Source organism: Xiphophorus maculatus, chromosome 2, assembly GCF_002775205.1.
Source record: "Xiphophorus maculatus strain JP 163 A chromosome 2, X_maculatus-5.0-male, whole genome shotgun sequence".
NCBI lineage: Eukaryota > Metazoa > Chordata > Actinopteri > Cyprinodontiformes > Poeciliidae > Xiphophorus > Xiphophorus maculatus.
The window spans coordinates 29,085,888-29,101,017 of NC_036444.1; the positions used below are offsets into that span (position 1 = coordinate 29,085,888).

The window sequence follows — 15,130 nt, forward strand, 5'->3', positions numbered from 1 at the left end:
TTGAACATTGTTTTTATTTTCACATTTTTAGAGCTGGAGTGCAAGGAGAGGGAGTTGAAGAAGTTGTTAATTTGTTTTCCCTTCTTCCCCCAGGTATGTGTTTTTATTTTTAATTTATACTTTTTATCTCTGTTTATTTAACTCTGTCCCACTGTATTGTGTTGTTGTGGCCACCAGGTGGCGTTTTTCTCCTCTTGTTTTTAGTTTATGATTTTTGTGAGAAGATTTCTTTTTTTAACAACTTTTGTTAAATCTGAAAAAAAAAATGTTAGTGGAGAGCGTTGTTCCGTGCTGCTGTGGAGCTGGAGTGCAGGGAGAAGGAGTTGAAGAAGTTGTTAATTTGTTTTCCCTTCTTCCCCCAGAATAAAAAAAATAAAATATCTGGTTGAGACCCACCTGAATGACTTCTGAGACTCATTGATGCCACCTGTTACATCTGCTCAACACGTCTGTTGTAACATCTATTACGAATAATAGCAGCCGTCTGAACTGCGTATGTCCATAAATCTTTAGGCAGATTACTCTCAATTAACATGAATCTTGCCATTTCAAAGACAGTTCTCCATATTCTCTCAGCTGTCCCATTCTGATGGGGAGAATAAGGAGCTGAAGTTTCATGTCTAATGGCATTTTGACTAAGCAATGATTGGTACTCTCTAGATATAAATTCAGTTCCATTATCAGATCTTATACATTTGACCTTCCCATAAGGTGCCACATCTGCAATAAAATTTTCTGTCCCTTTCACAGTATCACTCTTAACTTTCAGAAAATAGGTAAAAATAGCACCTGAATAATCATCTGTAAAAGCTAAGGTATATCTAAACCCGTCTTTGACAGCTGGTTCTATTGGTCCAGCCAGATCTGCATGTACAAGATCTAGTGCACCTTTAGCTTTTTCATCCGGATCTCTACTCCTGGTCTGAGCAAATTTATCTTTTATCCATACTTCACATTTCAGGTCAGGTTTTTCAGTTTTACCTCTAATTTTCATTCCATCTGCAACACCCTCCAACTTTGACACATCATCATAGTTACAGTGACCTAAAATTTCATGCCATGTTTGTATGTCATAGCAGGCATTACATTTGTCAACCTCATCTGTAAGAGTACTTAAATAAAACAGTCTATCATAAACATCAATATCAAAAGTCGTACCATTTTTATGGATGAGCCAGTTCTGTCCATCTTTGAAGATGACTGTCGCTCCTTGGGTAGTTGCAGCTTTAACCGAAAAGATGTCCTGAAAAAATGACGGCATGTATAAAGTGTCCATTAACATCATCTCCACAATTCAGCCGTTGCTGTCTCTCAAACGAACTCTGTCGGTGCCTTTCTTCAGTGCGATGCCACTGGCCCTCACATCGTCAGCCAACTCCAAAATATGGCTCTGAGACTTAAATGTCGATTCGAAATCCGTGAATTTTGAAGCGTCGGTCACAATGTGCTTTGTTGCACCAGAGTCGACCATGAGGCCCTTTACCTTCGTGCCATAGATCTGGGCATCGTCAATCTGCTTCACCTTGAAAGCAAATGTATGGTCCTCCTCATCCATTGCTTGCTTGACCTTGTCTCGCCTTTTCCGCCGACAATTTACGTCCTTATGTGTGGCGCTCTTGTAGAAACCACACCATTGTTTCGGCTTTCTGCGCTCGCCCGAGGTTGAAGGACAGTCCAGGGCTTTGTGCCCTCTCTGGCCGCAGTTGTAACAGCTGAGTTTAATACTCCAATTGTCTCTTCCTTTAACTTTCATCACGCTATCTTCAGCTGAGCCAGCAACACACAACTTCTCTGTGCTCTCATAGCTTCTCAGCTTCGTTTTAAATTGGGCAAAAGTTAACTCTTCCTCACTCTGTGTAACATAAACAGAGAATGGTTTCAACTCATCAGGCAGGCCTTTTAAAATCATTGCCGTCAGCAGGCCATCACTTAAAACTTCTCCAGCATTACGCAGCGCTGTAATTGCAGATTCTGCTCGGATAATATAGTCAGTGACGTTCTCATTGACACCTTTCTGAAGAGACGTCAGCTCCATATACAGACTAATCACTCGTGGCTTACCCGAACCAGCATAGTGATCTCTGAGGATCTTTAAGGCTTTTCTGCCATCATCTGCAGCATCTCCATGACAAGGGAAAGACTCTTATCGACCAAGACTTGAATTAATTCTGCATACGCCTCTTCGTTTTTGGTGGCGTCTTCTTCCGCGTCATCGGGTTCGTCTTTCAATAATATGGTATTCTTCAGCTCAAGCAGACGTAAGTGGGCCAAAAACTTTGTTTCCCACAACTCATACTTCTTTTCATCTCCGTCAAAGCATAACCGGTTCCATCGGCTTCCAAACTCCTCTCTGGGCCCACAACCTGTTGACGCTGCCGTATTTAAAGGGCTGGAAATGCCGGACCATGAGGAAGGAAAAACAACATAGCCTTCAGTTTCATTTGGCCTGAGTGCAGTGCTCACCAGAGCAACCTGTGGCCTTTTATTAGCTGATTGCACCCACCTGTGTAAATCTCCGCCCACAGCAGGAAGTCAACAAGAACATCAACAATAAGATTCAACAATTTAAATAAATGAAAATATTATGTAATTGTAAATATTAATGTGAAATGTACTTTAAAGTTAGAGAACTTAAGTTTAGGTACTTGTTCATTTAACCTTAATTACTTTGTTGGTTTGATTCACAGTGGTTTGCTTAGTATTGTTTATATAGTTTGTCATCATTTGCTTTGTAGTTTGAGTGAAATTAATTTATGTAAACTTACATGCAGATTAGTAATTATTTATTTTTCTTCTTTTGGGTTTGTTTAAAGGTTTTTACCTGCTTCTGGACCAGTCATGAAATGTCCTGACACACATTAAATAAATGGAGGATAAAATGAAGAAAACTGCTTGGTCCTTTGAGTAAAACCCTGTTGACAAAAGTCTGCATCGATTTATCCATCCCTTTTCAAGTGGGGAAGCTGTACAAATTAGAAAAGAACTTGACAGTGTCATACTGTTTCTTTGATGCTTTGTTACCATTAACACCTGGTGGGATGAATTCAAGAGTCAGATGGGATGCGTACACATGTGCAGTGTGAGCAGCCAAGTCTCATCCATGATTTGTGAGCTGTGACTTTTCAAACCTTGCACTGGTGCTGGACAGTTGGAGCTGAAGCTGAACACAGTGACTGAAATTACAGCATTTTCTCAGCTTTACTCCCAACAATGTTCACAAATGAAGATGCCTGGTTGAGAGGTGAGATGTGATCAAGAAACAAGTAGTTGCCTTTTACTTAACAAATCAAAGTGTGACTGAACTCCTGATTTAATATAGATGTGTAAAAATATATAGAACATATGAATTAAGATATGCAAATAAATGTGACTCACTGAGGGAAGAGAGAAGCCCAGCCAGGCATGAAACCTGGAGATCTGGTTAACCACAACACCACCATCAGCAGGAAAACCATGCCAGTGAAGATCTCCTGAGGCCTGGATAGATAAAATCAATTATAGCAGATAGATGAAATAATGTATAACTAACTGCAAGAATTATTTATGCAGCATCCCTTAGTAATACAATTTTTTGATACTGAATTTGTCTATGAATGAGTGACCAAGTAATCACCTGATTGCTCCCAATGACTTGTATTCTTCCTCTATAACTTTTCTTGCTGCTTTCTCTTTCCCAGACTGCACTCCATCACACTGCCACAGGAACGTGAAGCTGTGGAGACAGTGTGTAGGTGTCTACTAGTAATAATAAAATGTAAGAAATAAGAGTGCTAGTTGAATCCCTAAAATGTACTTTAACTTCCAGGCTTAGAAAAAAAGCGAAGTTTTTCTTATTCAGCGTTATCTTTATCGTGTCATAGCTGCCCTGCAAATTTTTGATGTTCACAAAAATCAAAGAGAAACTAGAAGTCTTTCCCAAAATAATTGATGCAATTACAAAAAAGGCTATTAATATTTGCAACCATGTATTGATGTTTATCACAGTCAGATCTTATTTCATCTGGCAACATATAGTTGTTTCCAATGAAATAATTATTATTACATTATAAACCAGGGGTGGCAAACTCATTTTCATTTTGGGCAAATCAAGATCATGAATGCTCTTGGAGGGCTGGTTCTGCCAGAATGTATTGATAAAACCTTGTTGGCAACCTGTTAAAATATCAATGAATTCTTGAAATTAAATAATATTATTGAACATATTTTCAGTCCCTCCAGGATTCTTTTTGTGATTTTTTTTAAACAATTAAGATCAGAGTGTTTGTGGTACTAATTCGGAAATATTTGCACATGTTTATGACGCAAAAGCGACTTTTTATTACCCGCTGTATAGATCCTATTAAGGTTAAGGTAGCTGTTTAGTACAAGTAAGAAAGTTTTGGACCAACTACGTATTAGTGCAAAAAGTGCAAGGACTTGTTGATTTTGCATGAATTTCCACAACAATTCTCAAGAAACTGGAGGGACTGATTAATATAATCTGGCAGTAAACAGATAAAAACTGCATTGATTTGACTGATAACGTAATATTTAAGCATACTTACTGTTAAGTCTGGAATCTAGAGGGCCACATAAAAACCTATGGCGGGCCAGATTTGGCTCACGGGCCTTGAGTTTGACACGTTCCAAAACAGTGACGTTTCGGTAACACTTTATTTGAAGGGGTGTGCATAAGATTGATATGACACTGTCATAAACATGACATAACACCCATCATGAACCTGCATAAGTCTTCATGAATATTTATGACTGTTGTCATTCGGTAAATATTGACACTTTTCATGCAAAGTTGACTTTATTCAAAATTTCTTTGTTATGACAACTTGATATTAACCTAGACAAAAATGTCATTATGACAAGTCATAATAGTTGTTGATTATTAACATTTAAAATGTTATGTATCTTTGTGTTTTATTACATTACTATATACAGTACAGACCAAAAGTTTGGACACACCTTCTAATTCAATGGGTTTTCTTTATTTTCATGACCATTTATAAGGCAAGAAATCCCACTTATTAACCTGACAGGACACACCTATGAAGTGAAAACCATTTCAGGTGACGACCTCTTGAAGCTCATCAAGAAAATGCAGAGTGTGTGCAAAGCAGTAATCACAGCAAAAGGTTGCTACTTTGAAGAAACTAGAATATAAGGGCTATTTTCAGTTGTTTTACACTTTTTTGTTTAGTGCATATGTCCACATGTGTTATTCATAGTTTTGATGCCTTCAGTGTGAATCTACAATGTCAATAGTCCTAAAAATAAAGGAAACTCATTGAATTAAAAGGTGCGTCCAAACTTTTGGTATGTACTGTATGTAGAGGAATATAATTATATTAATTGTTAAAAATTATGTTGTTTGGTTGGTTTGCACTAAGACATGTTTTAGCCTAAAAGAAATGTACTGTGTCATATGGACTGGGTCAATCTGACCTAGAAGTCAGGAAGGAGTTCAGATTTGGAGAGATGTGGAATAGCAATCACTAAAGAGAGGAAAGTTGTTAGTTTAAGCTGATGTGCAAGAAAGTTCTGGCAACAGTTCCTTCCCCTGCTCGCCAGGAAAGGAATTGGGCTGGAGCTCGAGACGTGGGAAGGAACCTCTGTTTGGACAGATAAGGAACAAACAATTTGACTAATCGTTCTTCTGATATGAAGCAGATGTTGAGGTCAAGATGTCTCTAATTATTCCAGAAGGCCAACTCCTAATTCTCGGACTATCCAATACACATCCAGTGTAAGACGGAGCCAGAAGTGCTACACAAATGGAGGAGAGCAACGCCATTGGTCGAGGCTTCCCAATACACACCAGCACAAGAGCTATGACTATAAAAAACTAATATCAGAAGTAGAAGTCAAGAGATTGTGGATTTCTGTAACGATGTGTACGTGATGTTTGGTTCAGCAAATGTGCATTAAAATCTCTTCCCATTCGACTATGAGCAGAAGGAGTTCCGAGTCTTGTGTAATTCTTTATTTATATATTCCATGAGTTTAGCCACCTTTAGATTCTACTATATGTCATTTGTGGTTTATTTTAGCGAGATCATTATAATTGTGTGATTAATATTTTCCCTTAAAAAATTAGGGGAAAATACTTTTTTTATTTAATTAAAAAATGAATTGTTAATATTGGACTAGTCAGCCAAAATTAAAGACTAGTCCAATGTAACTAGTCTATAAGATTGGACTAGTTGGATCATTAAGTGTCATTACACTGTCAAAAGGTTTAACAACACAGTATTAATATTTCCCCTACCTGAAATAAAGTGGAACAAGTAGGACCAATGATAAAGATGTCATTAAGTTTTATTACACTGTCAAATACTTTAATAACAGAGTCATTAATAATTCCTCTTTCATCAAGTAGTGGAACAAGTAGCATAAGTTATGAAGACGTCATTAGGTGTTATTACATTGTCAAATGCTGTAACAGTGTCATTAATGTTAACTAATGTTAACTTATCTCAAGTAAAGTGGAAGATATTGTACTATTTATAACTACCATCATAACAATTTTGTAAAAAAAAAAAAAAAAAATATATATATATATATATATATATATATATATATATATATATATATATATATATATATATATATATATATATATATATATATATAACTTTTTAGGTGTTTAATTGTAATTTTTTCCAAATGCAAAGTTGTTATTTGAAAGATACATCAGTAGTATTGTTCTTTAGGGGTTATCTGACGTCACAATATTTTTTTACCTGCAAGAGTTGTCTACAGTAGAAGGAGAGACCGGGTCAGTTGGCATGCTTTTTTGTCTGTCGGCCATATTGGATTTAACAAAAATAATTTCTTGCATTTGCAGCTGATGGCCAGTAGATGATGGTATATTTTATGATGCATTAGTGTCCACTTAAGTGGTCTGTGTGCATTTAGAACATAAAAATCCACAGGAAGCACAAGAAAATGGCTTTTAGCTGTCCACTGTAGTGACCACTATGTAGGCCTGTCACGATAACAAATTTTGCTGAGCGATTAATTGTCTCAAAAATTATTGCGATAAACGATAATATTGTTTGAAGACCTTTTTACACTGATTTAATGGAAATGACGTAATAATGCAATTTCCTGCCAAAGATAGATACACTTTATTTTCAAAAGAACACTAAACACTGGAACTGATAAACAAAATAAACAAAACAAAATAAAATGGATTCTCAGTCTCCATTAACAAAACATGTACTTGAATAAAAACTAAACAGCATAAAGCCAAAGTGGAAATAAATACTTCATTCAACCAAAAGAGTGCAGATTATGAAGTCTGTATATTATGTTGCCCTTCAGTAATAATTAGATTTAAATAGAGAAAATGGCTCTACACAAGCCATTTAGAAAATCACACTACACGATTTTTTGCCCCGATTTTCCCCTTAAGACAATCTTAGAACGTTGGTCGTTCTAAGATTGTCGCTTACCATTTCGTAACCGATCATCCTGTAGTGTGTGGTGTGTTATGGTAGATCCTCGTTGCCGCTCTGATCTAAATCAGGGATTTTCCCCAACTGGGAGCATTAATGCAGCCTGTTGAATGTGACAGGTAGCCAATCAGAAAGCACAGATTCCTCTCTGCGCTTTCTGAGGGGAAATTAGGAGGGGAATCCCAAACAGCTGACATGACAACCCGAAGTCCAGCAGACATTGGAGATGATGTACAAAGAATATAGAAATGACAAGAGGAGGAGTTGGAGCAAAATTGCTACTGCAGTTGATAAAGCTGATAACATTTCAGCTGTTCTTGGTTAAGGTGACATAAATAGGTTATAATGATTTTCATTCAGTCAGGACTGACACTAACCACATGCACTGCAGGTAGATTGTAGTAAAGCATTGATTAATGCCTGGTTTTAAAATTAGTTCACTGAACTTAACTAATTATTAACCATTATTTTGTCTCCATTGTTGGACATCAACAATGTCCAACAATGTTCAATCATCAACGGCATGATCGAACCCGATCGAACCGTTATATCTAGGATTTCTGTCGGCTAATGTGTGGTCTGTCAGGTTTTGAAAATGGGCCGACAGTTCTAAGATCGTGTAGTGTGCGCTGGGATTTACCCTAAGGAAATGAGGAAGGGGGCATCAGTGGAGAGCACCGGAGTTGAGCCTTTTTTCATTCAGTGTCAACAACAGAAAGAGAAAAAGGCCGAAAGAGACGATAAAGCCGGTAATTAAAATGACGTCGATAGTTTTAATTTATCGTATGATTAATTGATTTATTGTTTATCGCAACAGGCCTACCACTATGCATGAAAAGGTTAAAACCACATGTGAGTTAAGATCATGATGGTGTGTTGACACTCACTCTGAGCCGAGGAACAACCAGTACAGCCAGATCCATGTGAGCAGGAGCATGATGACACTGATAGGAAGGCACATCAGGAGCCAGTTCCCAAAGTTGATGCAGTTGCATTCTGGGTAAATCCTTAAGGTAAAAACAGTATTAAGAGTGGATCATTTGAATGCAAACACTACTTGCATGAAAATTTTCTATCATAGTGTTGTTAATACTTGCCTAAATGTTTCACTAACACTTTTATTCATACATGGCTGGTTTACCCTATGTTATGTTTCTCCTTTTTTTCATACCCAAACCAAGAGTAATGTATATAATGAAGTCAGTCACCCACTGATTGAGATACTCAGAGAAGATGAGGTTTGGAGAGGTTCCTGGCAGTGTGGTGATACCACCAATGTTGGATGAGTAGGCAATACCGATGCACATTGCTTTGCACATCATTAGGTCCTGCTGACTCCTGCTGACAACAGCTGGGACACACGCTGCAGCCTTCAAGACAGCAAGAAGGAAAGTGAGACAGAGCATCAGAAGTAACAAGAACGAAAATACAATGCTTTGAAAAAGTTTTTCTATTGCTTTTACATTTCCTTACACTTAAATATTTCAGGTCAAACCAACTTTATTACCAGACAGAACAGAATAGAGGGGAAAATTAGGTAGTGCATAAATACTTGACATATATGCAGCAACAATAACCATAGAAGTTAAAGAAATAATACTTTTGATGGTAAATTTATACCTGAGCTGGGTCAGACTGGTCAGACTGGGGTTGAGCGGGGTCAGACTGGTCAGACTGGGGTTGAGCTGGGTCAGACTGGTCAGACTGGGGTTGAGCTGAGTCAGACTGGGGCGGTTTTTGAATCTCAACACATGTGAAGTTTTCTGCTGGAGCGTCAGGTTTCTTCTCATCGCTGGGAACCAAAACAATATGGTTTTAGATTTTAACTTAATGCAACGACAAGAAAATACAGAAGCACACAGAATACAGCAAGGAGGAATTCAAGGGTAGAAAGAACCACTTAAGACTCAAATGACATTCTGATATTCCCAAAGCTCGACATACCTTGCAATTTTCTTTATTGATTCGATTTTCATGTCAGTTTCTGCAAAAAGAACAGAGTTTGACTTTCCATTCAGATCCATTATGTTCTTATGCTTGGAGGTGAAGTCCCAAACTGCTCATGGTCAAGGGTGGGAAACCCTTTTGATATGAAAAGGGAACAGTATGCAAACTTTGATTATTAGATAAACACAATTTTTAGATTTTCTTTCTGTCTGCAGCATTTACTGCTCAATTTGGCAGAGGTGCATTTTGTATATTCTCATTTGTTCCTTTTTAATCCTTTACTGTTTTTGTCTAAGTTGTGCAGATGGATGGTGGAGAAATGACTCAGATTTTGCTTGACATAATGCATCAAAGCAACATGATCATTATGACTGTATCGTTAATTATATTTTGGTCACATTTAAAGTTAAAACACGTAGGTAAGGCTAATTTTCCCTTCTGCAAAAAGCTTGTCTTGTGTTTTTTTCTGAGGTTTCCAGTGTGACAGGTTGAAGTGATGAAAGGAGAAAATGTCAGAGCTATGCACAGATTGTCAACTAATTCACACACTATAGTGAGCCTGCAATTTTTTAGCGACATTTATGATATTGACCTTTTTTCATTGACTTTATAATCCACTACATCCTGTCTTCTGGTACAGTAAAAGTAGAGTTCAGAGGGTTTACTGTACATTGTTTGAAAAAGCGTATGAAGCCTGACCTCCCAGAGCATAATACAGACTATAGTTATTCTTCAGTTATTGAGATTTTCAGTCTGGCTGGGCATGAGCAAGTCTGATACAGAACATTTAAGACAACATTAAAACACAATGCTGTGAAACTGTATTTAAAAGCGTTGTTGTCAAGATCAATAAACAATGAATGTGATGTTTGCTGTTCTGCAGGCCTCAGAAGTTTATTAGGGAACATTACACTGTAGTACATAACCTTTGAAACACCATCACAGAGAAACTGGTAGGAATGTGTGTGGTGTAACTTCAGGTCAGAGGAGAGAAGATGAGGTAAGTTGGAGGAAGAAGGTGGGATAATTGGAGAGATGAAGGAAGTCAAACAGGACTACTATTAGGCTAGATCCATAGCAAAGAGAAGGCTTCTTGTGAGCAACTTGAGAGGCTTGATAGTAAGGAAAAGCTCTGTTTGTTCAGGTTAGCACAACAGAAAGATCGAACTGGAATTTGTGTAGAGGAGGTCTGGTTGACAAAAGCTTGAAAAGAGAATGTGTTGATGAATGAACAGACTGGTGAGAGATGGAAGGAGAATTTTGAGAAGCAGAAGAATGAGAAATATGAGATGGAGAGGAGGACAAGATGGAGCAGAAATAGAAGATGTTTGGGAAAGAGTGGAGTGGTGTTTTTGACCATTGTATTTAACAGAAGCTTCTTTCTGAGCAAACTTTTGTTGTGACTGACTTAAAGCATGAGTGTTTTTATGTGAATGTTTGTCTTTGAATCTAAAGGCCGTTTTTCCACATAAGAGTTTAGAATTAAATCTATTTGAAGAAGGAATAAGACTGAGATCTGACAGATCTGTGTCCATTGTTGAAAGTGAAACAAAGACAGATTCACTCTTCAAAAGCGTATTAGGTTGTGTTTTACTAAAGCACATCCAGTTACCATACAGCTGCAGGTCAGGGTTGACGTTGCCATTACATCCCAACTCCTTGGCCTTCAGGATCTGCTGGAGCACAGCCTCTACAATGGGCATCACCATGGTAACTGCCGAGGTGTTTTGAACCCACATGGAAAGGAAGGCACAGCCAGACATGAAGCCCAACATCAGCCTGGAGGCAACAACATGCTATCAGAAACAGGAACAAAGCAACCGCAAATTCACACTTTAATTAGGTTTAGTTGACTAGAGCACTAGGGCTAACCTATGTACCCACTTTATTTTCTGTCGTAAGTTGCATAGGAATTGCCCTCTTGTGGCCATTTGAGGACTATGGAGGTTTTTATTTATGGCTACTTAATTTTTCATGGACGGACGGACGGACGGATGGAATGAAGGGGCGTTGCCCATCCACACCTTCATTAGACTGGAAGTTGTTTATATTTATTTGTTTGTTTGTTATTTCACCACAGAGAGGCCAACTTTCCATTATTCCTATCTTGATTTGATACAATAAAGGTTCTTTGCCCTCTGTTGTTTCCTGCACTTTTTTTAGGCGCTACAACTGTTCAATCCGTTGTTAACATGGCGAAACGTGTTTTACCGAGTCGCCTTTGTACGAGCATGAAGATGTTCATGCTGGTTTTACACCTGGAGCTGCTGCTGTGCAGAGCTGCACCCCTGTGTATATTAGAATCAAATAGCAGCAAGCCAGCAAAAGGCAAAAAACTTAGTTTTTTTTCCCCAAGCAAACAGAGTAAGTTGAGTAAAACTGTTGCATGCGAATAATAAGCTGTTAACTATATAATAGTTTGTGGTTTTAAAATTGCATATGCTATCTAGTTTATGGGAATTCTTATTATTGCTGGGTTTCAGATGATGTAGCACTGACGTCATCCACTGAAGATGGGGACAGGAAGTAAATGCAACCCGTTTATTTCTGCTGAACCTGCTTCAAAATGTCTAAAGTCTGTGTCATGTACGTAGTTCCAACAGTTCTAATAGAGAGAAAGATAAACGTTATTTTCGTTTTTCGAAGGTAGTTGGTCACAAGGGAATTCATTTTTAAAAACTTACCGAAAAAGAGGAGAAAAGTGGATTAACAATCTACGGCTAAAAACAGGAGATGCGGAAACTAACAATGCCAGAGTTTGCAGCGCCACTTTCTAACAGGCAACGACCTCATTGTTTAAATTATGTTTTCAGATATTTTATTGGACACTTACTTAGAAAGATAAGCACCTAATCCAAGTGCAAAAACTTTTCATTGAAAAACAAGAATTTTTTCAAAATTGCAATACTTCCTTTAAGTGAACTCATTTTTGGAATTTTAATTTGTGCCATTCTATTAATCGAGTAGCTTGTGAGACCTTTCTCAACAAGTAGAATAAAATAAAGATTAGATGCTGAAAAATTAAAACTCTGTGTTAACATAGTTTTAATGAGTCACTTACTGAAATGTCATTTTATTTTTAGACCCATTCATCAGAAATCATCTTAGTTGTAGTTTTAGTGCTTTTTTTTTAGTTTTACTGTATCTTCATGCATTGTATGACGTATTCACAAAGACATAGAGAAACTCTTAATCTTCTCAAATCTTTAAGTATATTTGTTGATTCTTACCTTAGTGAACTACTACTGCTATGGATGGACTGGAGTTGAGTTATTCAGTACACAGATGAAACTTTGCTGCTAAAACTTTGTTCACTATTCTTTTCCTAATAATGTCTCAAAAGACCTGGGGCCTCATATATAAAAGGGTGCACAGGGTTCACACAAAAAATTGGTGTATGGACAAACTGGCGCACAAATATTAAGATGTATAAAGCCATGCGTACACATGTACTTGCACATCTTTCCTTTATAAATCAGTTTGTGGGAAATAGAGTATAGCAGCAGGTCCGCCCTGTCGCTACCAATAACTACATATGTAAAGCAATAACCATGGCAACGGTCCTTGCGTGTACCAGTATAAAATATTTATAGTAATAATAATTATATATTTACATTATGTGTTTACAGGGCACATAAGGTACACAAAAATTTTAAATAATAAATTGGAAAGAAAACATTTCAGAGAGAGAAATAAGAAAATAAAGAGATCCAAATGCAAATGCTTGCTTGAACAGTAGAGCGTTCAGCAAAGAATCAGCAACCTCCAGAGCCACATAAAGACAGTCACAAAGTCGGCCTTCTATCACTTGAAGAACATTTCCAGGATTAAAGGACTAATGTCTCAACCAGATCTAGAGAAACTCATCCATGTGTTCATCTTCAGTCGCATTGATTCCTGCAACAGCGTCTTCACAGGTCTGTCCAACAAATCAATCAAACAGCTGCAGCTGATCCAGAATGCTACTGCTGGCGTTCTCACTAAAACCAGCAAGATAGAGCACATAACACCAGTTTTAAAGTCCTACACTGGCTCCCTGTAGCTCAAAGAATAGACTTCAAAATACTGCTGTTAGTTTACAAATCACTGAACGGCTTAGCACCACAATACATTAAAGATCTGCTGTTGTTGTATCAACCCTCCAGATCTCTCAGGTCTTCCGGTTCTGGTTCTGCTCTGCATCCCCAGAACCAGAACCAAACGAGGAGAAGCAGCTTTCAGCATCTATGCACCACAAATTTGGAACAAACTTCCAGAAAACTGTAAACCAGCTGAAACACTGACTTCCTTTAAATCTGAACTAAAAACCCACCTGTTTAGAATTGTATTTGAAATGTAATCAATTACAAATTTAATGATGGAACTTGATTTAATGTCGTGTTTTGATTGTTGATTCTATCTTGCATTGTGTTTCTGTGTTTTTATGTATCATCATCATCATCATCATACATCATTATGTAAAGCACTTTGAAATGCCTTGCTGCTGAAATGTGCTATACAAATAAAATTTGATTGATTGATTGATTTAAAGAAAGACAGCGTGACAGAGAGTTCTTTATGGTGAGTGGGGAATGTCGAAGTTTAATCTAACTAGGAGAATCATGTGTATAAGTTGCACATTTTCAGAATGGAGATGCTTTGTATTCATAAAGACCCATTCAGAAAGCTGGAATGGCTCGACTGAAGGATGACTGTCTGACCTGTCGGCAGCTCCAGCCGGACCGGCACCAGTAAGGCACAGCTCCTCCTTTAAGTTTTGCACAGAGCTAAACCATCATTAACATTTCCCAGCAGATCAATATGTCTCTGATCAAACGCTCCCTCTAAATTTTTTCCTTTTATTTTATTGATTTTGCATGTGTGTGTTATGTTGCTGTCTGAGGATAAATGCTGTTCAGTTTCGTCATTTACGTTTAAACAATAAAAGATTAAAATCATGAAAAAATATCGGGTACGTTTCAGTGTATTTAGATGAGTTTTGGCACCTTCTAGTTTGTTATTGTCCACAGAAAAAGTTTGCATGGCTGCCATACATTTTCACGGTATGTAAATTTATATATAATTTGTATGTATATTTACGCAAACTTTCATGACACATTCATTTTTATATAGGCCAACTTGTGTGTGTAATATGGCACCGCAAATTTTTCGTGCATACACACGCTTTTTACATGATCCTCCTGAATAATAAAGGTACTTGAATCCAGTAATCTATTAGAGAGGTGCTCACCATGCAGGGTTGACTCCCACCATGGAGACAAGTCTCAAGGCTATTCTCCGGTGAAGACCCCACTTCTCAATGGATGTAGCCAGGCAGATGACCCCCACTAACAAGAAGTGGAAATCTTTGAAGTACTCTTTTGCCACCTTAAAGCAACATGGATAGTTTTAATAAAAATCAGTAATAACTTGATAAACCAAATCATAAAACCAGAACTGCAACTGTTGAAAACACATCTAATTATGATGTTTCAATTCAAGGATTCTATGTATCAAGACATAAACAGAATGTGTTATTTTAGATATTTTTTAGGAACAACATCACAAAGTTCAGTTTAAAGAGATTTTTAAGGTTACTATCAACAAACACCCATAAATATTTTAAACCCTCAGGAGACCATTTGAAAGTGGACATGTTTTTAACTTTACTGTAGTCAAATACAGACATTGACAAAACCTCACTCTTTTCCAGGTTAACTTTGTATCAGGAAAATGAACTGTATTTACTCAGT

The 15,130-nt window shown here is 37.4% G+C and overlaps 1 protein-coding gene across 1 annotated transcript in view; it reads right to left on the bottom strand.

Annotated features, from left to right (window-relative positions):
- slc13a1 (solute carrier family 13 member 1) overlaps positions 1–15,130 on the bottom strand; it is a 48,327-nt gene that overhangs the window by 19,834 nt on the left and 13,363 nt on the right. The window contains exons 4-11 of the mRNA XM_023324586.1: positions 14,629–14,765; positions 11,011–11,177; positions 9,396–9,435; positions 9,072–9,243; positions 8,664–8,821; positions 8,339–8,458; positions 3,614–3,712; positions 3,376–3,477 (exon numbers count right to left, since the gene is read on the bottom strand). Coding sequence (XP_023180354.1) covers positions 3,376–3,477; positions 3,614–3,712; positions 8,339–8,458; positions 8,664–8,821; positions 9,072–9,243; positions 9,396–9,435; positions 11,011–11,177; positions 14,629–14,765 — 995 coding nt within the window. The remainder of the gene's footprint in view (positions 1–3,375; positions 3,478–3,613; positions 3,713–8,338; positions 8,459–8,663; positions 8,822–9,071; positions 9,244–9,395; positions 9,436–11,010; positions 11,178–14,628; positions 14,766–15,130) is intronic.